Source organism: Chiloscyllium plagiosum, unplaced genomic scaffold, assembly GCF_037043375.1.
Source record: "Chiloscyllium plagiosum isolate Xiang-an unplaced genomic scaffold, Cpla_swu_hap1 HiC_scaffold_13, whole genome shotgun sequence".
Lineage (NCBI taxonomy): Eukaryota > Metazoa > Chordata > Chondrichthyes > Orectolobiformes > Hemiscylliidae > Chiloscyllium > Chiloscyllium plagiosum.
Window position 1 is genome coordinate 31,272,191 of NW_028270151.1, and position 18,222 is coordinate 31,290,412.

At 39.8% G+C, this 18,222-nt stretch overlaps 2 protein-coding genes across 4 annotated transcripts in view; both read left to right on the forward strand.

Moving 5' to 3' along the window:
- Positions 1-196: 196 nt before the first annotated feature.
- Positions 197-8,541, forward strand: LOC122556065 (GPI alpha-1,2-mannosyltransferase 4-like). Of its 3 annotated transcripts, none has more exons than XM_043702471.2 (4): positions 197-214; positions 2,913-2,969; positions 3,138-3,279; positions 5,830-8,541. In XM_043702471.2, exons 3-4 carry the CDS (start codon positions 3,153-3,155, stop codon positions 7,461-7,463), a joined length of 1,761 nt encoding a protein of 586 aa, XP_043558406.1. In that variant the 5' UTR covers positions 197-214; positions 2,913-2,969; positions 3,138-3,152; the 3' UTR covers positions 7,464-8,541. The 3 variants fall into 3 exon arrangements, with proteins under 3 accessions (XP_043558406.1, XP_087849589.1, XP_087849588.1); XM_087993463.1 differs by lacking the exon at positions 197-214 and adding an exon at positions 344-464; XM_087993462.1 differs by lacking the exon at positions 197-214 and having other exon boundaries at positions 2,702-2,969.
- Positions 3,162-18,222, forward strand: part of LOC122556063 (GPI alpha-1,2-mannosyltransferase 4-like) — a 45,322-nt gene continuing 30,261 nt past the window's right edge. Inside the window, exon 1 of the mRNA XM_087993460.1 lies at positions 3,162-3,279. The gene's annotated coding sequence lies outside the window, so the exon portion shown is untranslated. The remainder of the gene's footprint in view (positions 3,280-18,222) is intronic.

Consider the following 18,222-nt stretch of genomic DNA (forward strand, 5'->3'; position numbering starts at 1 on the left):
CGACCGCGATGCAAAAGATCGTTGGTTATGATCAAATATTTATTGTCGGCTGGAAATAAAACTTTCCTCGCTGACCGAACGCGCCCCTGCGCCTTTAAAACATCGGAAACGTCAGCTGTCACCGTGAGAACGCCACCGCTTGTAACCAATCAAAGGCTCCGAATTTGAACATATCAGCGCGAGATACTTCCGGTTACCGTACGGCCTTGTCCAGGTAACAGTCTCTTGCTGACGGAGTGTAACCGTTGCCCCTGCCCCGCCCCACCCCTCCACCACCCACTCCTGAACAACACGTGGTCAGTTTCCCTGTCCGCTCTGGAGAGGGCTCTCGACTGGGTGCTCCTGTAACGTGGAGAGGGCATTGAGCCGAGAATGGGCTGGAGGGTTTGAGCTACAGGGAGAGCCTGAATAGGCAGGGGGCTGGTTTCCCTGGAGCATGGAGACTGAGGGCTGACCTTTTAGAGGTTTATAAAACCATAAGGGCCATGGTTGGGATAAATAGGCAAGGTCTTTTCCCTGGGGTGGAGGGAGTTTAGAACTAGAGGGCATAGGTTTAACGTGAAAGGCGAAAGATTTCAAAGGGGCCACATTTTCACGCAAAGGGTGGTGTGTGTATGGAATATGCGGTTACAGGACGTGGTGGAGGCTGGTACAAGTACAGCAATTAAAAGGCATCTGGATGGCTGTGAATAGGAAAGGTTTGGAGGGATATGGACCAAGTGCTGGCAAATGGGACGAGATTAATTTAGGAACCATAGATGCAAAAACAGAATTTGTTGCAATAACTAAGCAGGCCTGGAAGGGTCACTGGATCTGAAATATTAACTCTTGTTTGCTTTCTGCAGGTGCTGCCAGATCTGTTGAGTTATTTCAGCAATTTTTATTTTTGTCACTGGTTTCTGGCATCCACAGTTTTTATTTAAGTGGTTGGATGCCCTTCTTAGTGAGAGACATAGAGACTGCTGTGGCACAGTGGTGGCGTCCCTGACTCTTAGTCAGGAGACTCAAGTTGAAATCCCACCTGTTCCAAAGCTGTGTAATAACATTTGGGAACAGGATGAATAGAAAATAGAGAGAGAAAATGTGACTGTATAACTTGAAGAGCACCATTCCACATCAAACATGAGTGAGGCACAGATGCAAGTCTCTCAGTGGCACTAAAACTGGTAGGGGATTGAACGTGTGTTGTTGGTGCAATTCTACGTCACATTCTGGTCAACTGAATAAACTGATTCCAACATTTAAAAATAATAATATTTATATTGAGCTATACTGGGAGCAATGAGTATAGATTTAGATTAGATTCCCTACAGTGTGGAAACAGGCCCTTCAGCCCACACTGACCCTCCAAAGAGTAACCCACCCAAACCCATTTCCCCTCTGACTAATGCACCTAACATATGGGTAATTTAGCATGACCAATTCACTTGCACATCTTTGGACTGTGGGAGGAAACCAGAGCACCTGGGGGAAACCCACACAGACACAGGGAGAATGTGCAAACTCCACACAGACCATCACCCGAGGCTGGAATGGAACCTGGGACCCTGGTGCTGTGAGACAGCAGTGCTAGCCATTGTGCCGCCCCTGAGATCTGATGGGTGAACAGAAATTAAAGTCATAGAGATGTACAGTATGGAAACACACCCTTCGGTTCAACTTGTCCATGCCAACCAGATATCTGAAATCAATCTAGCCCCATTTGCCAGCACTTGGCCCATGCCCCTCTAAACTCTTCCTATTCATATATCCATCCAGAAGCCGTTTAAATGTTGTAATTGTACCAGACTTCACCAGTTCTTCTGGCAGTTCATTCCATACATGCACTACCTTTTGCGTGAAAAAGTTGCCCTTTCGGTCCTTTTTAAATCTTTCCCCTCTCAACCTAAATCTACGCCCTCTAGTTCTGGACTCCCTGTACCCCAGGGAGAAGACCTTGCCTACCTATCCATGACCCTCGATATTACAAACCTCTATAAGGTAACCCCTCAACCTCCAATGCTCTATGGAAAACAGCCCCAGCTAGTCAGCCTCTCCCTAAACTGAAGCCCTCCAACCCTGGCAACATCCTTGTGATTCTTTTCTGAACTCTTTCAAGTTTCACAACATCTTTCCTGTTGGAGGAGGACCAAAATTGCACACAATATTCCGAAGTGGCCAAACAAATGCTTTAGAAAGGGGGGTGCAAACAAGAAGGGGAAGTGGATTTTTTGACATGGGATTTATGGCTGTACTTAGGGATGATAGTCCTGAGAATACGTTTAGAGAAGTTATTTGTGTGCAACTGAGAAATAAGAAAGGAATGATCACCTTATTGGGATCGTACCATAGACACCCCCCCTGCCCCCAATAGTCAGCAGGAAATTGAGAAATATGTAAGGAGATGTCAGTTATCTGTAAGAATAATAGAGGATTTTAACTTTTTAATTTTAAATGGTAGTGAATTTTAACTTTCCAAACATAGACTGGGACTGCCATAGAGTTAAGGGTTTAGATGGAGAGGAATTTGTAAAGTGTATACAAGAAAGTTTTCTGATTCAGAACTTGGTGAAGTTAAAATATGGTGAACAGTACTGGATAAATTCATGTTTATCGAGGATGGGCAATGGGAGGCCAACCAGGAGAGGGTTGGAATAGTGAAGTTTAGATGTAAAAAGGCTTGAACGAGGATAGGTAAAGTAAGCATTGTTACATAGATTGATGTAGATTGCAGTTGATATAGGAAAGAGAGACCTGGCAGCACTTAATATCATGAAGTAATGAAAGGCCTAATATAAATGTGAGATCTTTCTTTTAATGTACAATGCTATTATTAAAATATGATATTTATTAATTTTGATGCTAAGACATCATCTATTTTCACATATATATAATAAAGATAAAGAAAATTCTGTATGTTTCAAATAAACCAGAAACCAATGCAAGTATACAAGTCCACCAAAATCGGAAAAACAGACCAATGCGTTAAGGTAGGGACTTCACATTTTATTTTCCTGTTTAAAGATTGTGAAGTAACTGTTACATCTGTCTCATATAGTTAAAATATTTTAATATAATTTTCAAATTTTTTTTACAAAATTAATCATTCTGCTTTTCCTTTGTTGTAAAGAAAACTAATTAGAATTTCTTTTAAACAGTTGTGAGAAGTTTTGATGCACAGGATGGCTTCCAAGTTAATGTGGTTGGTACTTGGAGTAGTCAGGGTGCTATGGTGCCTAGCACCACAAACAGGCTATATACATCCTGATGAATTTTTCCAGTCTCCAGAGGTTATGGCAGGTAAAATGTCTTTTAAAGACTTTCTACAAATAATTTCCTTTGCTTTTAAAATAAACTGCTTCATCCCATGCTCATGAATTAACTTCCTGTGTCTACAAAACTTTGAGGGTGACATGATTTAGTTTTAACAGAGGTCTGCATAAAATTGGAATTAATTCTAATTTTGATGTTAAAATGCAATAATTTTGCTGCAGTGTGCTACACAGCTGCAATTCGTAAGAACTAATTGGCTATATTAAGCAAATGAGATACTAATTGCCAGAAGTTCATGGAGAAATGTAAAATCAAAAATGCTAAAATGCAACATAATAAAATAACATTATTGTTAAAGTGATAGCAATGTTAATACTCTGTAGAATCACATTGCATTGATTGAATAACAGTTTCATAAAATATTATTCCACATCAAAAACAGAAACTTACATTCATATAGTGCCTCTAACATTCCAGAGCTTTTCCAATACGTTTACCAGTGTTAATATTGACCTACATTGATGTAACAGGACAAGTGACCAAAACTTTAATCAAAACATTAAGTTCTAAGCGGCATCTTAAAAGAACAAGGAGATGCAGAGATGGAATTTTAAGGCTTAAGTAGTTGAAAACTGCCAATGGTGAAGATTTACAATTGGAGATGCACAAAAGACCAGAATGCGAGGAGAGCATGGAAGGTTGTACGACTGCAAGAGATTAGGGAGAGAAGGGAGTATTTGCAAACAAGGATGAGAATTTTAAAATCAAGGGATTGTTGGACAAGGTGCCAGTGTAGATTAGTGAGCAAACAATGATGGATGAATGATGTTTGTGCAAAATGGAATAAGGACAACAGAGGTTTGTACAAGGTCAGATTTATGGAGGGAGGTTAGCCAGCTAAGAAAGCACTGTAATGGTCAAATCTTGAGATTCTAAAGGTATGGATGAGGGTTTCAGCAGATGAGATTAGGCAGAACAGAAATTGGCAATGTTACAATGATGGAAGAAGATGGTTTTGGTGATCAGTGGACCATGCGATTGCAAACTCATTTCTAGTTCAGATAGGATGCTGAGGGTGGGAATAGTCTGGCTATGGAATGAGGTGGAGTTAATAGATATTGTGAAAGAGACTAAACCCAGCAGTATTTTATTCATTCAGGATTGAATGTCAGACAAGCAATATGGTAAGTCAGATATTAGAGTGGTCAAGAGAAATGGAGATGAGAACTTCCTGTTATCAGCATACACATGGAATCTGATGTGATTCCATTTGAATTGTAGCCAAGGGGAATTTCTTAAATAAGAAATATTCAAAAGCAGGTGGACATTTTAATGACTGGTGCCATTCATTAATTAGTCATGGTACAAATTCACAAAGAACAATGGTATTCAGCTTTCGTTTTGATATCTAGGAGTCTGGAGGCAAACAATATTTTAAACCGGAGTGAGGCATATGTTTATGAGGGCAGTCATTCTGACACTGTAGAAAATTAGAAACAATGCATGATGCAACATGAAATATATCAGCAAAGCCAATATAGCCTCACTAAAATATTGGCATGATGTTTATACAAAATAACCTTTTGTGGCCAGCAGTTGCTTAAAACATGCATAATGGGAGCAAGGGTCAGCATAGGTAATTATATTGAATTTATATTTTGTGGTTGCTCACCTTTTGCAATCCAAGCTTCCACAAATTCAACCTATAGCAAAGCACTGTTATTTTTTAGTGTGTATTTCATATCCACCTGTCAGCTCTGTTTATGACTTCACCTTCTTGGTGGGATAAGAGGAAATGCTGGGGAAAAAGGTAAGTAACCATCTCCATGAATTGTATGGTAAAATAGCTTTGCATTCTTGATTAAAATGTTTTAGATGACTGTTGCTTTCATTCTCTGATATTTGTAAACAAGCTGGAATATGATTTTTTCTTTGTTAGGGTGAAACCTCAGTGAAGGATTCCACAACAACCAAAAGCAATAGAAAAGAAGATGAGATAATTCAGGAAGTAATTAGATGATGCCAAGTATATATTTTAAAATCTTAGAGACTGTAGAAGGAATTGAAGACTGAAGGGTTAAGGATTTCTACAGATTTTAAGTTCTGGAAAGGATGATTTCAAGCAGGAGGTGGAGCAGCAAGTCTTAATCTCATTCTACTGAAAACACAAGAAATATGATGTAATTGGCACTTAGAGGAAAAGAGTGACGAGTATGCAATGAATATGAGTTTTGATAACAGTGACAAAGGTTCCATTACCTTGGAGTCCAGAGATGACAGAACAATCATCATGCAAATAACTAGTATTTTCTTGTATCTCATCAATGAGGCAGAGAAAAAGAAGGATTTACCACAGGAAAGAAAAAGCCTTGTTTCAATGAGCCAGCATTAGCAATAGAGGAGATGCAGTACCACTAAAGATCTGAGGAGATAGTGAGAGCAAGAATTGGATGAGATTAAGATGAAATTATCAAAGGTAAGAGGTATTAATTCGGTGGCTGAATTTTCTATAACAATGTATATAATTGTCAAAGTAATTTGCTTTTCTCATTTTGAATATATTTCTTTTCTTTACAGGTGATATTTTGAATCTCAAAACTTACCGTACTTGGGAATTCAATACCAGCTACCCCAGCAGATCAATTCTGTTCCCATTGATCACCTCTGGATTTTCATTCACAACACTTAAAGCTTTACACAATTCAGGCCTATTTGATAAAATCCTAAATGGTTACAGTTTGTTGGTTTTCCCTAGATGCTACCTAACATGTGTGTCTTTTATACTAGACTATTCTGTATACCATTTAGCCTGTCTCTGGGGAGCAGATCCATGGGATGCATTGACACTACTGAGTGGGTCACATGTGGTGTTAGTTTTCTACACCCGGACATTTTCAAATGTCATAGAAGCAGTACTTTTTGCATTACTGCTGCTGCTAGTAGCCATGGACATAAAGCAAGCAAGTGTGGCATCAAATCCTATGAGAAAGGAAAGCGGGAAAAAAAAACATTTTATTGGGATTGTTTTGGTCTCTGGTTTTTTTAACAGGCCCACATTCATTGGTTATGCTCTAATACCAATGTTCCGATGGCTTTTTTGTGATCAGAAAGGCATACTTCAGTTTGATTTAAGACGAATTATGAAGCGTTTCTTTGGTCTTCTATCGTCTGTAATTGCAACCAGTTTTCTTTTCATTGTGACAGATGCATTGTATTTTGGTTCATTGTTATCTGAAAGGGCTTGGTTTTTGAAAGATGGCAATAACATTTATACACTGTTTGTCAACATAAGCCAACATCTTGTTTTAACCCCTGTTAATCTAATTTTATATAACTTGGACCAAAAAAGCCTTATCGCACATGGTAGCCACCCCTGGTTTACACATCTGACTGTGAACAGTTTTCTACTGTTTGGCGGCCTCCACTTATCTGCTGTGACAACTGGTGTCAAAACAATGGTTAGCAAATTTGCGTGCAAAGCCAGTGGCCATACCTCTCACAAAGACAATTTGGAAAATAAGTTGCCTGCAAAGCTTTCTATGACTACTCAAATTACTGAGTATTTACTGTTGGTTTATTTTATCCCTATTGTTATTCTATCAATGTTTAGTCATCAAGAGCCACGCTACATTAGTCCACTCATTGTGCCACTTGTCATCCTTAGTGCTTCAAAATATAAGATGCGGAGTTGGAAAGTTGTAATAGTGGTATTTAATCTCTTGGGGTCAGTGTTTTTTGGCTGTCTGCACCAGGGTGGACTAATTCCTTGTCTGTCTTATTTAGAAAAAGTTCTTCACTCAGAAAATCCTTTGCCTAGCCAGACTGAGCATAATTTGGTTTTTTACCATACCTACATGCCTCCTAGGTATCTTCTTAACATCAAATCAGATGAAAAGTTTGTTAGAATCATTGACCTAGGAGGGTCTGATGTGTCTTTTCTCAATAACACAGTGAATGAGCTACTTGACAATTCTGCTTCAAAACACTTTGGGAAGAATCAGGAAATAAATATCTACATGATTGCCCCTGGCACTGTTCAAGATGATATCAAAAATTGTGGTTTTCAATGGAAAACTGTTGCATCATTCTTCCCTCATTTAACTATGGAAGACCCGCCAGATATTTCTTCTCTCCTTTCTGAAGGTGGATTAACTCAACTGAGTCTTTACATTTTCAAAGTGCACATAAAGTTGAAGCAACCAGAACATTAATAGGATTCAGTTTGATTTAGTTTTCTTCCTGCTGTCTATTTTTGCAATATATTTGTGGGTACTTTGGCTTAGGATCTGATTGTTAAAGCATTCAAGTCCTTTGTCTGGAATAGTATTTGCAGCATCTGAAGTCTAAACATATTGGAATGGAACATTTTTAAAAATGTTTCTGATTTTAACAAATCATGAGATTAAGAAACAGAGGCTCTATCTGCAGAATGGTTATCATGGAACCAAAATCTTCAAAAACACAGCTAAAATTACAAGTATTCAATGATGATCCTTTGTAGTATATTGTAATGGGTTTGTGTTTACAAATTCACTTCTAAGAGTTAAATGTTTTGATGGTGTGAGGCAGAAATGTAGGCAGATCTCTTTACACCATAGTCCACACTAGTAGTTTGTTAATTTATGATATTCGAGGAAAGCACTAAAGAAACATTATCTTTTTCTGTGTAATGTGGGCACAAAAGGGTGGAGGAATCCTAAACAAAGGAAGAAAATTTGATATTTATGAGAACAAGTGTATTGTTTTATGTTTGGAGAAATCAAATGTTCCATTACAAAGTCTCTTTGTAATAGTATACTGAGTGTATCAGAATTATCATAGTCCTTGTGATCAAATTACGACAGTTGTATTATAGGGATAACTGATATATCAGTTGCGCATCTATTCCCTCCAATGTTATGTGTTTTTAAACTAAAATTTCTGAATTATCTGAAGATATGCACACATCCAAGTAAGATCATTTTACAATGTAAAGGAGAAAAGATGAATGTGATCTATTTCCCTTCTTGAGTAATAACATTAGATAGCATTATGGAACACTTTGTTTGACCTAAATGTGGTGATGGAAGATTTATATTCATTTTATTGTCCTTATGTTAGACTGAAGAGAAACAGTCAAACTAAACATCTGGTACATTTTCAGGTCGGGTTATGTTCTGACATGAAGGATCTGAACAGTGTACAATTTGAGAGAGTTTTCTTCCATGCTTAAAGTGTGTAAGGTAGATAATGATTGTCTAAAGAATAAAAATAAATGGTGACACAAAACACTTCTTCTTACTTGTCTAAATTAGATAGTTATTGCATTATACATAGAGTCATAGAGATGTACAGCACGGAAACAGACCCTTTGGTCCAACTTGTCCATGTCGACCAGATATCCCAACCCAATCTAGTCCCAGCACCTGGCCCATATCCCTCCAAACCCTTCCTATTCATATGCCTATCCAGATGCCTTTTAAATGTTGCAATTGTACCAGCCTCCACCACTTCCTGTAGCAGCTCATTCCATACACATCCCACCCTCCACATGAAAAGTTGTCCCTTAGGTCTCTTTTATATCTTTCCCTTCTCACCCTAAACCTATGGCCTCTAGTTCTGGACTCCCCCCACCCCAGGGAAAAGACTTTGTCTATTTATCCTTTCCATGCCCCTCATGATTTTGTAAACCTCTATAAGGTCACCCCTCAGCCTCCGATGCTCTAGGGAAAATAGCCCCAGCCTATTCAACCTTTCCCGATAGCTCAAATCCTCCAATCCTGTAACATCCTTGTAAATCTTTTCTGAATCCTTACACGTTTCACAACATCTTTCTGATAGGAAGGAGATCAGAATTGTACGCCTACCCAATGTCCTGTACAGCTGCCACATGACCTCCCGACTCCTGTACTCAATACTCTGACCAGTAAAGGAAAGCATATCAAATGCCTTCTTCACTATCCTATCTACCTGCGACTCCACTTTCAAGGAGCTATGAACCTGCACTCCAAGGTCTCTTTGTTCAGCAACACTCCCGAGGACCCTACCATTAAGCATATAAGTCCTGCTAAGATTTGCTTTCCCAAAATGCAACACCTCACGTTTATCTAAATTAAACTCCATCTGCCACTTCTCAGCCTATTGGCCCATCTGAACAAGATCTCGTTGTAATCTGAGGTAACTTTCTTCGCTGTCCAATTTTGGTGTCATCAGCAAACTTACTAACTATGCCTCTTATGCTCACATCCAAATCATTTATATAAATGATGAAAAGTAGTGGACCCAGCACCAATCCTTGTGGCACTCCACTGGTCACAGGCCTCCAGTCTGAAAAACAGCCCTCCACCACCACCCTCTGTCTTCTACATTTGAGCCAGTTCTGTATCCAAATGGCTAGTTCTCCCTGTATTCCATGAGATCTAACCTTGCTAACCAGTCTCCCATGGGGAACCTTGTTGAACGCCGTACTGAAGTCCCGACAGATCATGACTACTGCTCTGCCCTCATCAATCTCTATGTTACTTCTTCAAAAAACTCAATCAAGTTTGTGAGACATGATTTTCCACCCACAAAGCCATGTTGACTAACCCTAATCAGTCTTTGCATTTCCAAGTACATGTACATCCTGTCCCTCGGGATTCCCTCTAACAACTTGCCCACCACTGACGTCAGGCTCACTGGTCTATAGTTCCCTGGCTTATCCTTATCATCTTTCTTAAACAGTGGCGCCACGTTAGCCAACCTCCAGTCTTCCGACACCTCACCTGTAACTATTGATAGAACAAAGAAAGTTTACAGCCCAGGAATAGGCCCTTCAGCCCGCTAAGCCTTAGCCATTCCAAATCTACTGTCTAAACCTGCCACCCAGTTCCTAAGCATCTGTATCCCTCTGCTCCCCACCTACTCAAGCATCTGTCCAGACACATCTTAAATGAATCTACCGTGCCTGTCTCTACCACCTCTGCTGGCAACGCGTTCCAAACGCCCACCACCCTCTGTGTGAAGTACTTGCCACATGTATCCCCCTTAAACTTTCCACCTCTCACCTTGAAAGCGTGACCTCTCATTATTAAATCCTTCACCCTGGGAAAAAGCTTGTCTCTATCCACCCTGTCCATACCCTTCATGATTTTGTAAACCTCAATTAGGTCCCCCCTCAATCTCCTTTTTTCTAATGAAAATAAACCTAACCTACTCAACTTTTCTTCATAGCTAGCATCTTTCTTATCAGGCAACATCCTCGTAAACCTTCTCTGCACCCTCTCCAAAGTGTCCACATCCTTTTGGCAGTGTGGCGACCAGAACTATACACAGTATTCTAAATGTGGCCGATCCAATGTCTTGTACAATTTTAACATGACTTGCCGGCTCTTATACTCAATATCCCGTCCAATGAAGGCAAGCATACTATATGCCTTCTTGACCACTCTATACACCTGTGCAGCAACCTTCAGGGTACAATGGACCTGCACTCCCGGATCTCTCTGCCCATCAACATTTCCCAAGGCTCTTCCATTCATTGTATAATTTGCTCTAGAATTAGTCTTGCCTTAATGCATCACCTCACATTTGTCTGGATTGAAATCTATCTGCCATTTTTCCCCCTAACTCTGCAGTCTATCTATATCCTCCTGTATTCTTTGACAGTCCCTTATGCTTTCTGCTACTCCACCAAAATTTGTGTCATCTGCAAACTTGCTGATCATACCAACAATGCCCTCTTCTAGATCATTTATGTATATTACAAACAACAGTAGCCCCAACACCGACCCCTGCGGAACACCACTGGTTACCTTTCTCCATTTCGAGAAACTCCTCTCAACTACTATTCTCTGTCTCCTGTTGCTCAACCAGTTCTTTATCCACCTTGCTAGAACACCCTGCACACCATGTGACTTCACTTTCGCCATTAGTCTACCATGGAGAACCTTATCAAACGCCTTACTAAAGTCCATGTAGATGACATCAACAGCCTTTCCTTCATCTATCAACTTAGTCACTTCCTTGAAGAACACTATGAAATTGGTAAGGCACGATCTCCCCCACACAAAACCATGTTGCCTATCACTGATAAGCCCATTCCTTTCTAAATATAAATAGATCCTATCCCTCAGTACCCTCTCCAGCAAACTTTCCCACCACCGACTTCAGGCTCACTGGTCTGTAGTTACCCGGAATATCCCTACTACCTTTCTTGTACAGGGGGACAACATGAGCAACCTTCCAGTTCTCCGGCACCTCACGTGTATTTAAGGATGCCACAAAGATATCTGTCAGGGCCCTAGCTATTTCCTCTCTCTCCTCCCTCAGCAACCTGGGATAGATCCCATCCGGTCCTAGGGGTTTGTCCACCTTAATAACCTCTAGCCTACCCAACACATCTTCCCTACTTATGACAACGTGATCCAGACTAATCAAACTTCTATCTCTAATCTCAAGATTCATCATGTTCCTCTCCTCAGTGAACACTGATGCAAAGTAATCATTCAGAATCTCACCCATTCTCTCAGGTTCGACATACAGCCTTCTTTCATTATCCTTTAGTGGACCAATCCTTTCTCTAGTTTCCTGCTTATTTCTTATATAAGAATAAAATACTTTGGGATTCTCCTTAATGATACACATATCTCAGTATGAAGTCTAGCAATCACTTCCCTAGCTTTCCACAGAGTTTTAGGATACACCTGATCAGTTCCCCAGGATTTATCCACTTTTATGTGTTTCAAGTCATCCAGGCACTTCCTCCTCTGTAATATGGACATTTTTCAAGATGTCAGCGTCTATTTCTCTACATTCTATATCTTCCATGTCCTTTTCCACAGTAAATAGTGATGCAAAGTACTCGTTTAGTATCTCCCCCATTTTCTGCGGCTCCACACAAAGGTCACCTATTCTCTCCCTAGCTACCCTTTTGTCCTTAATGTATTTGTAAAAATCCTTTGGATTCTCTTTAACCCTATTTGCCAAAGCTATCTCATGTCCCCTTTTTGCCCTCTTGATTTCTTTCTTAAGTATAATCCTATTGTCTTTATACTCTTCTAAAGATTCACGCTATGTATTCTGTCTGTACCTGACATATGCTTCCTTTTTTTTCTTAACCAAACTCTCAATTTCCTTAGGCATCCAACATCACCTATATCCACCAGCCTTTGCTTTCACCCTAATAGGAATATACTTTCTCTGGACTCTCATCTCACTTCTGAAGGCTTCCCATTTTCCAGCTGTCCCTTTACCTGCGAACATCTGCCCCCAATCAGCTTTTGTAAGTTCTTACTTGATTAGATAAATTTAGACCAATGTTGTTATTCCCTCGAACAAAGAATTTATTAGAAAAATAGCTGATATTTACCAAAAGTACTTTTTTGTGGATTTTAAGTTATCTAATTCTTATGAAAAATGCAACAAAAAATGAAATAATGTACGAAGAGTAGTGGGAAGAAACACAGTATTGTAATGAAGACCAATAAAATTGAAAAAGTAATTAATTAGTTGACAGCTTAAGTGGTTTTAATTGATGCATAGCATCATAGAGATGTACAGCATGGAAACAGACCCTTCGGTCCAACTCGTCCACGTTGACCAGATTTCTCAACCTCATCTAGTCCCACCTGCCAGCACCTGCCCAATATCCCTCCAAACCCTTCCTATTCATATATATCCAGATGCCTTTTAAATGTTGCAATTGTACTAGCCTCCAGCACTTCCTCTGGCAGCTCATTCCGTACACGTACCTCTGAGTGAAAATGTTGCGCCTTAGGTCTCTTTTATATCTAACCCCTCTCTCCAAAAACCTATGCCGTCTAGTTCTGGACTCCCCCACCCCAGGTAAAAGACTTTGTCTATTTATCCTATCCATGCCCCTCATGATTTAAAAAACCTCTGTAAGGTCACCCCTCAGCCGCCGATGTTCCAGGGAAAACAGCCCTAGCCTATTCAACCTCTCCCTATAGCTCAAATCCTCCAACCCTGACAATATCCTTGGAAATCTTTTCTGAACCCTTTCAAGTTTCACAACATCTTTCTGTTAGGAAGGAGACCGGAACTGCAGGCAACATTCCACCAGTGGCCTAACTAGTGTCCTGTATAGCTGCAACATGACCTCCCAACTCCTGTAATCAATACTCTGACCAATAAAGGAAAGCATATCAATGCTTTCTTCACTTTCCTATCTACCTGCGACTCCACTTTCAAGGAGCTATGAACCTGCACTCCAAGGTCTCTAGGTTCAACAACACTCCCTAGGACCTTACCATTAAGTGTATAAGTCCTGCTAAGATTTGCTTTCCCAAAATGCAGCACCTCACATTTATCTAAATTAAACTCCATTTGCCACTTCTTAGCCCATTGGCCCATCTGATCAAGATCCCATTGTAATCTGAGGTAACCTTCTTCGCTGTCCACTACATCTCCAAGTTTGGTGTCATCTGCAAACTTACTAACTATACCTCTTATGCTCACATCCAAATCATTTATATAAATGATGAAAAGTCGTGGAACCAGCACCGATCCTTGTGGCACTCCACTGGTCACTGGCCTCCAGTCTGAAAAACAACCCTCCAACACCACCCTCTGTCTTCTACCTTTCATCCAGTTCTGTACGTAAATGGCTAGTTCTCCCTGTATTCCGTGAGATCTAACCTTGCTCACCATTCTCCCATGAGGAGCCTTGTCAAACGCCTTACTGAAGTCCATATAGATCACATCTACTGCTCTGCCCTCATCAATCCTCTTTGTTACTCCTTCAAAAATCTCAAATCAAGTTTGTGAGACATGATTTCCCAAGCACACAGCCATGTTGACTATCTCTAATCAGTCCTTGCCTTTCCAAATACATGTATATCCTGTCCCCCAGGATTCCCTCCAACAACTTGCCCACCACTGACGTCAGGCTCACCGGTCTATAATTCCCTGGCTTGTCTTTACTGCCTTTCTTAAACTGTGGCACCACGTTAGCCAACCTCCACTCTTCTGGCACCTCACCTGTGACTATCGATGATACAAATAACTCAGTAAGAGGCTCAGCAATCACTTCTCTAGCTTCCCACAGAGTTTTAGGATACACCTGATCAGACCCTGGGGATTTATCCACTTTTATGCGTTTCAAGATAACCAGCACTTCCTCTCTGTAATATGAACATTTTTCAAGATGTTACCATCTATCTCCCTACATTCTATATCTTCCATGTGTTTTGCCACAGTAAATACGGATGCAAAATGTTTGTTTATTGTCTGTCCATCTCCTGCCACTCCACACAAAGGCCAGCTTGCTGATCTTTGACGTGCCCAATTCTCTCCCTAGTTACCCTTTTGTCCTTAATGTATTTGTAAAATCTCTTCAGATTCTCCTTAATTTTATTTGCCAAATCTATCTCGTGTCCCCTTTTTGCCCTCCTGATTTCTCTCAAGTATAATCCTACTGCCTTTATACTCTTCTAAGGATTCATTTGATCTATCCTGTCTATACCCGAATTATGCTTCCTTCTTTTTCTTAAGCAAACCCTCAATTTCTTTAGTCATCCAGCATTCCCTATACTTAACAGCCTTTCTTTTCACCCTAACATGAATATACTTTCTCTGGACTCTTGTTATTTCATTTCTAAAGGCTTCCCATTTTCCAGCCGTCCCTTTACCTGCGAACATCTGCGCCCAGACAGCCTTGAAAGCTCTTGCCTTATACCATCAAAATTGGCCTTTCTCCAATTTAGAACTTTAACGTTTAGATCTGGTCTATCCATTTCCATCACTATTTTAAAACTAATAGAATTATGGTCACTGGCCCCAAAGTGCTCCCCCACTGACAAGTCAGTCACCTGCCCGGCTTTATTTCCCAAATGTAGGTCAAGTTTTGTGCCTTCTCTAGTAGGTACATCCACATACAGAATCAGAAACTTTTCTTGTACACACTTCACAAATTCCTCTCCATCTAAACCCTTATCATTATGGCAGTCCCAGTCTACGTTTGGAAAGTTAAAATCCCCTACCATAACCACCCTATTATTCCTACAGATAACTGAGATCTCCTTACAAATTTGTTTCTCAATTTCCCTCTGACTATTAGGGGGTCTATAATACAATCCCAATAAGAGTGATCATTCCTTCCTTATTTCTCAGTTCCACCCAAATAACATCCCTGGATGTATTTCCTGGAATATCCTCCCTCAGTACAACTGTAATGCTATCCCTTCTCAAAAATGCCACTCCTCCTCCTCTCTTACCTCCCTTTCTGTCCTACCTATGGCATTTGTATTCTGGAACATTAAGCTGCCAGTCCTGTCCATCTCTGAGCCATGGTTCTGTAATTGCTATGATATCCCAGTCCCATGTTCCTAACCATGCCCTGAGTCCATCTGCCTTCCCTGTTAGGCCACTTGCATTGAACTAAATGCAGTTTAATTTATTAGTCCTACCTTGTTCTCTGTTTTGTCCCTGCCTGCCCTGACTGTTTGACTTGCCTTTGTTCTCAATTGTACCAGTCTCAGATTGAAATCTTTCCTCAATATCTCCCTGCTTTTTTTCTATCACTTTATTTTAGATTTTATTTTGTAAATCACAAATACTCAACTGGAAATTTAAAAACAAAATGTCATGAGTAAGAAAAGAGTATTCTGCCATCACTTTAATGTTTTATTCACCTATTGTAATGTTCAACTCCATCTTAAACTTCCCCAATTTCTATGATTATCTGCTGGATTATTCTTTGTACATGACATTTTTTTTGAATACAGAGCCTTTTTTGTAAAATTCACTTCATCAACTCATTGGATTGAGAGATAATGAACACTTATCTGTTTAAAACATGTTGGTGTTTAAGAGGAACTGGGCAGACTTTACAGCCAAAGGGTGATGGGTGGATCCAAAGAATCAAATCCCCTAAAAGTAATATTCCTAACATCGCCTTGCTCTCTTCCACCTTACACCCAGGTTGGTTTGAAGACAAATAGAGAATTCTCCACCTTGCCCTTCCACTTGGCTGAGAAGCCTTTGATGTGTGAAGCTGAAGAATGCCAGCCTGGAAAGGTGAAAGTGTGCTGCTCAATGCACTTCTTTCCACACAAAGAACTTACATGCTCTTAGAAATTATTTCACCTGTCTTGCCCTTCACTTCACTTCCCTATATGCCAGCCTTCACCACAGTATGGAGCTACTATTGCAGTTCTACCTTATAAATCTGAAGAAGAACAGCAACACCAGCAAGAAGACCAGCAGCTTCCTCAATCACATACCATGCAAAAGGCATATGAGATGGATAGAGATCACCTCCAAGAAGGTGAGATCCTAAATACAGGCAGAAGATTAGGTGTCTCAACATTTGTGAGCGCCAGTATCTCAGGAGAATCAAATTTTCCCAGCAAGGCATTGTAAACATCTGAAGCCACCTGAAACAAGGCATCCTTCTGAGTGACCCAGCATTACACATGGCCATTGTGGTGGCTCTCACAGATGCACCCTGCTGCTGGGTCTCAGCCTCTGCCCAAAGTTGTGGACTGTCATCTGTAAGGAGAGAAACCAGATAGTTATAAAAGTTTGTAATAACGTGTGTATAGCAAGGAAGTACAGCTGGCCTTTGTGCATCATAATATTCGAACTGAGGCTGAATCACTGTTTTATACATATCTATCATAACTTATTTGCTGTTGTACCATCTATTTATAAAGCCTAGAATTGTTTTTTTTTTAACTGCTCTCTCAATGTGTCCTGTCATCATTATGATTTGTGCACATGTTCCCCAGGTTCCTCTGCTCCTGCGTTCCTTTTAGAATTGTAATTTTCTTTTAAATTTGTTCTCGTTCTGCATACCAAAATGAATCACTTACATTTAAAATTCATCTGCCAGTTATCTGGTAATTCACAGTTCATAATACTTCCAAAGCATGAAATAAAGCATTAAGCAGCTTCAGCATAATGTGTTCACTTAACATAACTCAGTAGCTACAAAAGGCTGCATGAAACCCATTGTGTATACTTAAAATAATCAGAGGGCACATAATGGTATCTCAAGAAAGAAATAAAGTCAGTGGTTTAATTCACAAGGGAAAAAGAATCGGTTTACCATTACTTCTGTGTCATCCAAAGATTTTAGAATTGGGCCATATATACCCAAGTCTAAGTCTTCCCAGGATATTTCACAGAAAGGATGAGAAAATAAAAAGCATCAAAATGAGAAAGGAAAATTCTAGAAAGACATTTATGATTTAGAGTTGAAATGGAGAGATTGAAATAATAAGTTTCTAGGGGTAGGATGCAATAAGAAGGTACTTAAAGCATAAGTGATGCACAAAATATCATGGAGTGTTATTTAGGTATATATAATGATGAAGGAGATTGCAAAGATAGGGTGCAGCACATTTATGGAGAGCTTTTTTAACAATGATATGGAATGGAGGAATTGTAAATGAACAAGGACTGGGATGATGGGAAAGTGGAATTTAATGTGGAATTGAATGTAGGAACCGAACTTTAAATATGTTGTAATTTATTGAGGGTGAATGAGAAAGCAGCAAGGAGAATACAGGAGTATAGAACAAGGTATTTTTAAAATAATTTCAGTGTTTCAGTTAGGGGCCTGAAGTTGTCTTTTTCTTAGTGTATACCAATGTGCTTTTGTCCTACAGTGCCTAATTTGGAGTCATGTTCAGAAATAATCCTTTGAATTTTCCATATCTTGAGAAGTTTCCATCAAATTCTTTTTACGGATTGAAAAGTTCAATGTTATAACTTTTCTCATAATTCAATGAACTGTCACTAGGGAGCAGTATAGTGACCCTTTTCAGCAATTTTTGCACGTTTTGGGATGAGTGGCTGTGCCTCAGTAATAAGAACTAAATGCAGTATTCAATATGTGATTGAAACAGAACTTCAGCAGCTTCAGCATGATTTGTTCACATAACCAAACCTCAGCAGCCACAAAAGACTGCATCAAACCCACTGTGTATACTTAAAATAATCAGAAGTCACATACTGGTCTCTCAACCAAAAAATAAAGTCAGTGAT